The 12,261-nt window shown below is 41.6% G+C and overlaps 1 protein-coding gene across 2 annotated transcripts in view; it reads left to right on the forward strand.

The window, feature by feature from the left end:
* The first annotated feature begins 7,678 nt into the window (after positions 1–7,678).
* The window catches only part of ALCAM (activated leukocyte cell adhesion molecule), a 205,225-nt gene continuing 200,642 nt past the window's right edge, over positions 7,679–12,261 (forward strand). Inside the window, exon 1 of one of the 2 annotated variants that reach the window (XM_053564320.1) lies at positions 7,679–8,333. In XM_053564320.1, the coding sequence (XP_053420295.1) occupies positions 8,261–8,333 (73 nt within the window). In that variant the 5' untranslated portion in view covers positions 7,679–8,260. The remainder of the gene's footprint in view (positions 8,334–12,261) is intronic. The other variant, XM_053564318.1, reaches the window with a different exon arrangement.

Below are 12,261 nucleotides of genomic sequence, written 5' to 3' on the forward strand. Positions count from 1 at the left end.
CATTCATCTGAAAGTATCCTGACCATTACAAAAATCATAGTCAAAATGGCCTTACCTGATGACAGATTCCTGCTGGCTAGCTGGGATTATACTAATAATGTCTCCTTAATTTAAAAAAGAAAAAAAAAAAAAAAGACAGGGAAGAGGGAATTGGGAAATACCAAGAGCTAAATTTCCTTCTTGGCTCATATTCTAAGATATGCTAATTTATTCTATTTTTGTTTCTCTGATCTATGAGTCATCTCTCTTTGGACATCTCTTTCTTTCATTGGCACAGAGATCACAATTCACTCATCCCTCATTCCTTCATTCATAAATTATCATGGCTTTATTATTTAAGTCAACACACTAAGTCTTAACAGAACAGGCAAAAAACAAGGCATTAAGTTGGTAAGAAAAGAAAGGAGAAAGGAGATATTAATCATTCTCAAACTAGAAGGACAAATAAACCCTAAAAAAAGTTATGTTCATAGCAGAAATTTGTGAAGATAGAAAATAACCACCTCAACACAGAGTAATCTGGGAGTTTTTCTTAGTCTTCCTGGGAAGATCCCAAAAGCTAGAGGCAGTAGTTGGGGGGAAAAAAATGAGAATAGAAAATGACTCAGCCTCTAGTGAGGGGAAAACATCTGAATAACTATGGTCCACCTTCTCAGTCAGGCTAAGTGATTCCAACTATGAACACACTTCTCAAGCTGCCCCATGATATTTCTTTTCCTTTAGAGGTCGAATATAGTGTTCATTTATTCCTGTCTTCAATACATGTTCCAGCCCTGAAATCAGAGGAATAACCCTAGACTGAATAACTCTTGAAATGTCCTTGATTCTAGAAAAATTAACTGAAAATTTTGCTCTTTGGAGATGCTTTTCTAGCTAGATGTGTTAACCTGTCTTTGACAGAATGATTTACACTATAATGTAGATGCCATTTTCTATAATAAGATAAATCATTTGCAAGAAAGAAGCCTATCCACTAAATAGTTTCAAGAAATTTTTAAACAGGAAGGAGTGTCCAAAGATCATTTAAGCTACCTCCATGCCAGCGACAGCACACCACAGATTCTGATAATTTCAGTGAAAGCTGAGACATGTTTATAAATCTTTTTATTCATTGGCTTATATAGCTGTTTTAATATGTATTGCATTTTCTCATAAGCTTTTCACCTTGAGGTGCAATTATGAAGTGAATTTCTTGCCCTTACGAAGAAAAGTAAACACATTAAACATCTCCACAAAATGTTAAAATGCTGGACATTAAATTAAATTAAATATTTGTCCTATAGCACTGTTAGCTGAATAGGTTATGAATCATCTATGTTTGTGGAATACATTGCTTAGAATTGTAATTTTGCCAAATTTACCCTGTAAAGAACAAAGTATAAAGAACAGTGAGGCTTAAAATCTTTAATACTAAACTAAGTCTGTAGAGTCTGCAATATTGGTACTGCATCCATAATCATGCCTTAGTGAAATGTCATACAGAACATTATTCACACTATTTGCTATGAAAAGAGTTTGAATAAATGCACCATATTTGAAATGGATTAATGCTGGCTGATGCATCCAGATTTTTTATTATACCAAGAATTTGACTTCAAAGTTAAAGGGTGTCTTATATGTTTTCTTTACTCAAAAGTGGTACATCTGCAATTAAACTAGAATGGTACTCATGGCTGTATGAATTTTGGCTATGTATTCTGGCTCCTGGGACCTTTAAAAATCTCATCTTTTATATGGTAGTTAGACTGTCCCACTGATTTTTCCAACTCTGCCTTAGAGTGTCTACTGGATGATGTGAAGCCTCAGGCTTCTTACCAAAATTTATTCAAAACAGCTCTGCCTTGATCAGATTATTAATTACCTTGTATAATAATTTATTATTCATTCACATGTTCATGACTTCATTAATCAGAAAGTATCATGTGCCTACTATATGTCTTTCTATTCCACACATATATCAGAGCATAAAACAGACACAAAACTGCCCTCATTGAGCTTTCCTTCTAGTAGATAGAAATAATGGATAGAAACAATTAAAATACATAAGTAAAATGGCTATAATGCTATATGGGGATAGAGTCTAAGGAGGAAAATGACAAAGTAAAGGGAGATAAGGAATATTGTGGCTGGGTGGTGAGATTTTAAATAGTTGTTCATAGAACGCTTCAATTTGAAAGTAACATTTGAGCAAATACCTTAATGGAGGTGATGAGTAAGTTACATTAATAACTGCTAGAAAAGAGTTGCAAGGAGTGGAAACAGCAGGCTGAAAGGCCCTTAACTGGGAGTATACCAATAATATTTAGAAACAGTGCAGAGACCACTATGGTTTGCACGTATTGAACAGGAGGCAATAGGAAACTGGACTTCAGAATATGTCTGTATTGGAAGAAAAAGTGTTGCTTTCAGAAAAAGATTGAAAACTGTTCATCTAAATTATTTGTAAGGTCTGGAAAATCATTACATGTACAAGCTTATATTATATGATCAATGAGCCTAGATTTGTTGTTATAAATCTTTTGTTTTTACCAATCAACAACAATTATTTAGGAACTATACATTTAGTCAACAACTGCTTCTTAATTCTTTCCTGTAAACTCAACTAACCTACTTATTTCAGGGAAAAACTCATGGATAATCAAGGCCTACCAGTAATTAATTTGACTTTCCAAGGGTCCATTAGATCAATGGTAATTCGTTTGTTTTAGAAAATCAAATATGCATGATTTTTATACTTTTACAGTCATTTTATGTCTACTTCACATTGCTGAGTGGAATTACCGTAGATCATAATGGCTGCAATATATAACACAAAATAATTAGAAATAACTTTAAGGAGGTTAAAAAATACTCATGTTGAAATTTATTTTAATGCATCAAACGTTTGAACAACCACTCTCTGAGTCATTTTCTACTTACACAAAACTAAAAGAGCTACTACTTACTTTAGTTGAACGTTGAAAACCTTGATAAGACACTCTCAAGTTGTGGGGTAAACACAGGATGTGAGACTTTTTTATTAAATTGTATGTTCCTACTGAAATCACTAATGAATTATGAGTTTTTGACATCAATTTTATATAGTATAAGTTTTGTAGACAAATAGCTTAGCTAGATTCTTGTTCCATTCCTCATGTCTGAGACAGGAAGGAAAATGACTAAGTGGATTTCTAGTTCTACTGAAATAGCTATGCATTTCGTTCTGTACCCAGACATTGAACATTCTGCAGCCTGGAATAAGAACATAATATTTACCATAGACTTTGAAAGTTTTTATCCTCCAGAACATCAGTGATATATCTTTATTAGCTAGCATTATTGAGGATGTGAGTTGCATAATTTTCTTAATTTCATGACATGTGACATATTACTATTAACAACTAATATTAAACAATAAAATTCAATGGAGTATTTGTTCAGAACACAGAAAACCACATCCAGTACATATCTAGATTGATTTTAGAAATCATTTACATAAAACATCTTGAGATTCAAGAATTAAACAGAATTTTTCCTTATACATATGAAATCTCTGTACCTCTTTAAAATCATATTTCTTCCTAAACTTACTATAAATCCCACTTAACCCTCTATTTCAATCTTTGTGATTACTACATTAGTAGAGGCCTTGGTCTGGTTACTTAGAACTTTTGCTAATTAGGATTTTGTTCTAGCATGGGCTTTTTTGTTCTATTCTCACTGGTAGCAATTAATTTTTACCACTCTCTTACTTCTGCAGACTATTCCTCATGTTATGTTTCAAAGTTGTCACTTTGATGGCTGGGACTTGATTCACTCTCTTGGCCTTTTCTAAAGTTTAGTCAGTCCAAACCAATCACTGAATGCCCAGTGGAAACCCCTTTCATCTCCCTTTACCACGAACAAGTAAGTTTATGTGCTGTTTGAGGGTCTGCATTCTATATAAAGAAGAACTTGTTTATCACTTATTATTATTCATTCATAATTATTTGAAGTGCCTCTTCTATTAAGTATGACTAGACATGTGTGCACATCATGGAGGTAGGGAGGAAAAGGAAAAACATGAATCTAATTTGTTGCATGCTTTAAAATGTCGTATAGCTTTGTTCAAAAAGTAAGAAGCCATGCAAAACACCATGATATACAGTGGTAAGGAAACCATGTTATCAGCTTTCAAAACCACCATTGGTTAAATTTCATCTATAGTGGAAATTTTTTTAGAAACATCTTCATTCCTCAAATGTACATATGCTTGTCCTAGCTATGTTGTCCCATTCTACTAGGATTAATATTTTAATCTAGAGCAAAGGGTTCTGGCCTGAGCCCTCAGGATCCTAAGTTCTGACCTCAGCAGAACCTGAGTCCTGCGTCCTGTCCTGTGTCACTGCTTTGAGCATACTGTCCTGACTGACGATTCATTCTTTTATGCTTACAATGCTAACCTCTCTCATGTTCCAGGTAGCATGAAACGATTTTTTTCTTGGCCAACATTAGTCATTTTACCTCTTGCAATAAGATGTACCCATCATGATGCTCTGATGTGTGGTTAAACTGCCTGGTAAATACCATTGGAAAACTATGTATTTTCAATTGTAAGAAAAGCAATTGTAATCCAAAGGCACCTGAAGACACTCTTCCTCTTGAGAATTAAGTAAGTGAATATACCTCCATCTCCGTCTCCTAGATTTGGAAAGACAAATTCTCTTAGAGCTTACATATTCTCTCTCTCTCTCTCTCTCTCACATTCTCATGTTTATTTCTAAGTCTGAGCTCTTGCTTATGCTACCTTGCTCCACTTAATGAAATGGTCTTGTCTTCTTATATAGAATACCTGCCCCATACACATAGGGTGTGCTGCCTTATTAGTTAATTTCCTCAAGGAAAATATGTTTGAAGTTAGCAGACTTTAATAGTTTGGGAAGGATGAGGGAATTTATGTTTAAGTCTATTCACCCCTCAAAAGCCGTAAGCATATTACTTTATTCATATATATGTATATGTATATATATAATATATATGATATGCCAAGTGGATAATGATAAATAAAGTAGATAGGAACACAGTTCTAGAATCAGAGTGCCTGAAGTAGAATCCTGCCTTTACCATGGCTATGACCCATTGTGTAACCTTAGGAATGTCACTTCAAATGTCTGTCTTCAGCTTCTTCATGAGCCCTACTTCATAATATTTTTTTAAAGGGAAGATTGGGGTTTATCCATTAATTCATACAAATTTCTTAAAATAACCTAATACATATAGTAAGTATCCAATAAGTGTTGCTAGTTAACTAATTAAAATATATTTAAAAGCCATTGGCCATTTCCAAGCATTTATTATTTTGTTTAATGTAGAGCAGTTTCCGTACTGTTTTTGTGGCCTTTGTTATGTATGACCTTTGGAGTTAATATTCCAAGTGGCTTGTCAAGGCATTTTCTTAAACTAGGACACATTCCTCTTTAAAAGGAATTCTGCAAGCAACTGACTATTCATTAGAATGTATATTATACATTCACACATATGTGTATACAACTATGTATGAGTATAACATGTACATGTATGTTCAATTACTCCCAGAATTCCATGTGTTTAATATCATATATATAATTGATCCCCCTTGAAGGTGTTATCTAACATGTCATTACACTTTGATTATGAAAGACTGACTTTTGTTCTGTCATTACACTTTGATTATGAAAGACTGACTTTTGTTCAAGGTCACTCCCTGAGTGCAAAGCAGGGACTCTAACAAGGATCCGTCTGTGCTCAAAGCTCAAGCTCCTTCTGTATTTGGTCAGTTATCTGTGTGATCTCATTTGATCCTCTCAGCAATCCCATGAGACCAGCACTATTGTTATGACTTTTTACAAAGAGACTGAGCCTTACTGAGGTTGAGTTGACCAAGAACATATAGTGTTGGAGTCCAAATGAGACAGTCTGCCTTTTGCAAATATACTTTTTAAAAAAACAATTATACTGTATTAACTCCCACCCCCAAATAGAGGAGGTCCAATAGAGAGGGCAAGTATCCAGGTTAAATATATTGTTAGGATAATTTATTCTAATACATGCCACTAAGAGGTGCAGTTGAAAGAAAAACAATTCCCTAAAAGAATTCTACAGGATCCTGTGGGTTCAGCCAAATTTATCTCATGGAATACAGAGTTAAAGGCATTTGCCTCCTAGCAATCGCCTTTTTGAAGATTCGTAAGATGTAAATGAAATGTTCATGTTAAAACTAAGTGGGAGAAATTACTTATTTTCAAAGGAAAAAAATATAGTATAAGAGCTCTACCCTAGAACATTGTTAATATAAAGAAAACCGGAAGAACAAGACAGGCAGGCTTTTGAGAAAAATCACAGCTGAAGACTGAGCTTAATAGCATGAGAAGAAAAAGAGTTTTAAAATGTGTGCGTGTGCACGCATTTGTGTAGCGAATCTTCAGTGTAGCTACGACTCTTAGCCTTCTGATGACAACGCAGAACCTGATGGCTACTGTGTGGATTTCTCTGCTGCAGACCAGTCTCACGCTAGGGTAACCCAGTGATGCATAAAAGGCTATTTAATGTCCCAGCCAAGTGGTTCAGGAGCCAAGATTTTATTACGCTTTGGGGATGAGAGTTGTGATCCTGCATCCCTGATTTAGAGCTACTCAGGGCTCCGGGCAGCTCCACCCCGGTGTTCTAAAGGGAAATACTCCTTCATGCTCTCTGCCTGATCTGAAAGCGACACAGTTTCCCGATGTTCCGCCTGGGAAGTGATTCAATCTCTAGAAATTGCCTGAGAAATCTACCCTTCTGCCGGGATGCCTGGATTTCTGGAACAGACCAGCACGAGCTGGGCTTTTAATCGAGTGATTTGGGGATTTTCAGTTTGTAACTTAAAACCGTCACAAAACTCAAAACAAAAAAAATGACACGCGCTCTGGCTTTTGTAGACATTGGGAAAATCCGTATGACGAAGTAAGTTCTAGAAATTCCTGATTTAATTTCCCCGGGAAAAAGCAAATATCTTCTGCTTAGCATTGGACCGTCGATTACGGTCTGCCTTTAACGAACGTGTCAGCCGCAGGGGTGAAGGATGTTAAAAGCGAGGGAGTAATCAGTCCAGAAGGTGGATCGCCCCCACCAGCCAACCAGTAGCGGCCGCTGTTAACTCCCAGAGGCGGGTTTCCACCTTCGCCACCACCTCCTGTCCGCTCTTCCCGCCTTCACTCCCGCCCTGGGACTCCAGGGGCGCTCCCCACCCTCATCCCGCTACTGTACCAGAGAGGGACGCTGCAACATCACAGCGGAGAAAATTCCCCGGGGAATGAGCCAATAGGACCGGCGGACAGGGATAAAGAGGCCAGACTGGATTTCCCAACCTTAGCGAGGCGGGGTGGGCAGCTAGAAGGGACAAGCCACATCAGGAGGCCGCCGGCACCAGCACACCACGCTATTAAGTGTTAGTGCGGAGGGCCCTCCAGGCGCTCGCTGCTCCTGACACTGCTCCTTCCTGGAGGCGTGGCCGTGGGCGGAGCCACGCGAATCCCCGCCCACTCGGCCCCCAGAGCCAGGGCTCTGGGTTCTCCCCCATCCCGGGACTGGGCTCAGTCTCGGACTCGGTCCTGCAGCGCCTCTAGGCTGCGGATCCGCGTTCCAACCACCAGCTCCTCACAGTGTCCAGGGAAGCTGGGAGGAGACTGGAAGGAGGGAGGACGCGGGAGGGGGAGAGGAGGCGGGAGGGAGGAGGAGAGCCGCAGCCTACACACGCCTTCCAGTCCCTCCACTCAGAGCAGCCCGGAGACCGCTGCCGCCGTTGTCGCTGCTACCACCGCTGCCACCTGAGGAGAACCGCCACCTCCCGTCGCATCCCTGACGATTCCTTCCTAGCATTGGGCTTTTTATCCACACTGCCACTACCAGTATTATTATTATTATCCCAAGATAAAGCAACTAAAAGAAGATATCAGCCAAAAAGAAGCACGTACACATTTCTGAATTACTCAAGTGTCTCCTGGAAAGAGGGTCTCCAGTCCCTGAAGGAGCAGCCAAAGGGACGGAGGCAGGGTTGAGGGGGAGGGAGGAGGAGTTGGGGACATTGCGTGGTGTAAAGTTGTGTGCAGCAGAGACCCGAAGGTGCAGCGCCACAGCCCAGGGGACGGTGGGCTCTGCCCCCTGCGGGGAAAGGCTCTGCCCCCTGCGTCGGGACCCGCCTGCGCACGGGCACCGCGGGGCCTGGGACGACGCCCCCTCTTGCAGCCTGGACTCTTGTCAGTGGACCAGCAGAAGGAGGAGGAATATGGAATCCACAGCGGCCCCCTCCTGCCGTCTGCTCTTCTGCCTCTTGATCTCCGCAGCCGTCCTCAGACCAGGTGAGCGAGGACCTGAGAGCAGCCCTGACTTGGGTCTGAAGCAGAGTCCTGGGTCACTGGCCCGGCCTGGCGCCCTCGCGGTTGTGCGCTCCGGCGCGTGGGGGAGGTCAAGGGATCGCCGTCGGGTCGCAGAGCTGGCCCGGGGCTCGGTCACCTGTGCCGCGCATTTGGGCTTGGCTGATTGGCTCAAGTTTGGGCAGCAAGCAGGGACACTGGGCACATCTCCGGGAACTTCGGGAGGTGTGTGTTTGGGACTGCCGGGGCCAGCGGGCAAGATTAGTTCGACCCTCTCCCCTGGGCCCTGCGGCTCCCACGCTGGTGGCAAAGTCTCTCCCTCTGACAATTCCTCCAGTCTCTGGGTGTCAGAGTCCACGTCACTGAGCCCCGAGCAGTTTTCCTTTCACTTAGCTCTTGATGAAAGTACTGCCCACACTTTTGATGATAAATCCCCTGTAACTTCCCGGCGGTGTGATATGAGCAAGAGATGGGAGGTGTAGAGGAGAGAGACCTTCATCACCCCCTTTAAAGTACCTCCTAATGCTTAAATTGTGGTATACCCCCGCCCCCAAATCTGGGCGGGTTTTGAGTGTAGGGGTAGCAGACAAGTAACCCAGCCGGAACTGAAATTGGTAGCCAACCCCGAGACCTTGGTGTTGGATTTGTACATTTCCAGGATCTGTGACCAAGCGTTACTTCTCAGTTCCGTACTGAGCCCTAGAAGAAAAAAGGGGAAAATTCCCAACTGCTAAAATATCTCACAGGGGAATCCCTCTCCGCACCTTGGGGTCGTCTCCTGGCCCCCGTATTCTCAGGCCCGCCAGGCAGCTGACAGGAGTTGGTCACTCTGCGCGCTCAGTCCCTTGACAGAGCGGCGGGTTCCTGTCCTTGCCTGCAGTGAGATTTTGTGGATGTTTCGCTTTGAGGTTTTGATTTCTGCCCCTTCCTTGACAGTTGTCAGTTAAGCGTCTACTTCCTGTTATTTCGGCCTGTTTATTCTTACCCCTTTCTTTAGCTTTTATCAATGAAGAAACTCACTTCTTTTTCGCATCTTTTATTCCAGCACATCCCTTCAGTTGTTAGCAAGCTGAGGCCTCCGGAGAGGTTTGAAAGCCTTTGAAATGCTCCCAGGAAAGGGGAGAGAAGGGATTGGGGGGCTGGAGTCTGAGGGAGAGATCACAGGTGTCCGTGAGTTGCTGCGGCAGCCGCTGTTGGGGTGGGGTGGCGGGCCCTCTCCAGATCTCTTTATTAAAGTTACAGTTCTGGGTGAGGTATGAGCTCACCTGCTGTTCTGAGGCTGAGAAAAGGCGTCAGTGTCGGTGACAAATCTCAGGCTCTGGGGCGGAGACTGTGAAAACGGTTCAACAGGATTTGAAACAGGTGGGGGTAGGGTCAGAACACCGGGGAGGTGAGAAGGTGAAACCCCCCTGGGTCTGGCACGGGGGGATCTCACTCGCTCACGATTCCACCGTCCAATAGAAAAAGAAAGGGCTCTTTGCAGCCTAGGGGAGAGCAAGAAAGGAGGATGAAGGTGGTGTAGGTCTGTAAAATACAAACAACCACACACGCATAGTTTGTTTTCAGTTAACCCTCTCGCCACTTTGAGAGTGTAATCTCAAAAAAAAAAAAAAAAAAAAAACCCTCCACCCCTTGAGCACCCCGCCCAGCTGCCTTTTCCCGCGGTCACAGTGGAATTTATCTTCAGTTGGGCCACGTCAGAGAACAGGTTTTTCCACACACTTCGCTGCTACCAGGACAGAGGTTCCTCTTTCGACCTCCTTCTCGGCGGTTCTCTTGGCGCCGCAGGTTCGTGTGACCAGCCGGGACAGAGCTGCGCGCTTTGGGCCAGTGACTGGTCCCCTCGCAGCTCCACCAGTCTCTGCTGATCTGGGGATCGGAAGCGGCAGGTCTTGCGATCCCTGGTTTCCCTGAATCATCCGGCTGGCATGGCGCGAAATCCTCGGTGCGATTCACTGTGTTTTAAAAAGAAAAATGACACTAAAGGGGTCCCGGACGGCAAATGCCCCTCTCAGAACGCCCTGCCCAGCAGAGTCCGGCGGGGGTGCGGGGCCGGGGGCCGGCGGCCGGCTTGGCTGCAGGGTGCAGGGGCCAGCTGACTCCCCTGCCCGCCGCCCCTTCCTTTCCCGAGCAGTTTTAATATTGGTTGCCCAGTACCGTAGGACAAAAATTCGAGTGTGCGAAACTGCCCCGCCTGGTCTTTTGGCGTGTAGTCGCTACCTGGTCATTTGTACATTTTAGGCATGCGGTGTTACTTGTTTCGAAGGCCGGGGAATAATATATACGAATCAGGAAAACTAAATTCGGAGATAAAGGCAGAGAAGTGTGTGCTCAGCATCCGAGATAGCAGGAATCTCATTATTCTTGTAGAAAGAGCGTCAGCCTGTGGTGACATTTTGTATTGCTTTACAAAAAGGCTTTCCTTGATTATTTACAAGGTGTGGGGGAGGTGGGGCGTTGCAGTTAACTGTTTCTTTACTTGAGTCACGTGTGTCCCCTGCTCTGGGATTTGTTCATAATTGCTTCATTCCAAGACACGAGCACACAGAAAGCTTTTCAGTGGGATATTATGTTCGGAACATACCAGTGTATCTCGGCAGGCCTTGGGAAAAGCACCAATGCAAATACTGTCCTTTCTGACTACTAATGAGAGACTATGAACATTTATTAATTTAAAAACTGCAGATGGCTTAGTAGCCAATATATATGGTTCTTTTCCTTGATGATTTATTTAATCCAACAACAGTTTACAATTTAATGGGACGTTATTTACTGTAAATTGGTTTTCTGAGCTTGGCTCAGGACCATCTGCCTTCAGGTGCTGTCTCAAGTCCCTGAACCTTTTGGAGGCTTCAGTTTTCTCCTGTGTAAAATAAACGGGTGGGCTAAGGATCTACCCTCTGAGATCTCTTACAGCTCAAAAATTCTTCCTTTCTAAGATCTACAGGTAAAAAGCTGATCTGATAGGTAGAAACATTTCCTAATAGTATTTTTCTAACAATCTCAGTCTAGACAAAATTCATATGAATTATATTACCACACAAGGATCAATGGACTCCAGTTGCTATTTTTCTATTTTCTTTATTTTTACAAATTCATTATAATGTCTGTGCTTATACTTTCAGCCCTGAATAAGACATTTATTTAAAAAAAAAAAAAGTAATAGAAGGGAATTAGTTTTCCATTCTCCTAGTAAAAGAGACCCCCCAAAGTGGGAAGGATATTTAGGTCTCAGAAAACTGTTGATGTAATCGCTTTATCCTGCAAGCCTGCCTTTAATTAAATTGTATGTATTGCTCCTAGGATGAGAAGTAAGTGATGGTTAAACTATGTATATTGATTTATGCCATAGTTGGAGAGGCAATATAGAAGGAAATAGAAAGGAATACTTTTCTATTGTTTTAAAACATACAGAAATTCAAAATATTTTGCGTTACCTGAATTCCAAACTTTTTCTGACTTTTTAGAAAATTCACACTCACTTATCTTTTGTAATAGAAATTGGATGAGGATACATGCCCACTGTTTACTTATTAAAAAGAAGAAAATTAATCAGAACAGACTTTAATAGTCTTAAGTGTTATCAGAAACTCTTAAAACTTTAGGGGATACTCATGTATTGAGTTTTTAGTCATGCCATGTAAGAATGCTAGTCTTCTGGTGAGAGTTGTTTTGCTGTTCCTTTTTTATTCCCATCTGTAAAATTTTCTTTCTGTGTAAGGCATGATTCTGATTCTGGTGAAATTAGTAATTCTCTTGCTCAGCATTTTGAATTTTTCAAGTAGAACATACCATATTAATTAACATATTGTTAATTTTATCATATTGTTAATAGAACAACATCTTTTGATTTATTACCCTTAATTATTACTTTGACCAATTTATTAAAAGAAGGCAAATGTGTTTTTCTATT

The sequence above is a fragment of the Nycticebus coucang genome, chromosome 16, assembly GCF_027406575.1.
Source record: "Nycticebus coucang isolate mNycCou1 chromosome 16, mNycCou1.pri, whole genome shotgun sequence".
NCBI lineage: Eukaryota > Metazoa > Chordata > Mammalia > Primates > Lorisidae > Nycticebus > Nycticebus coucang.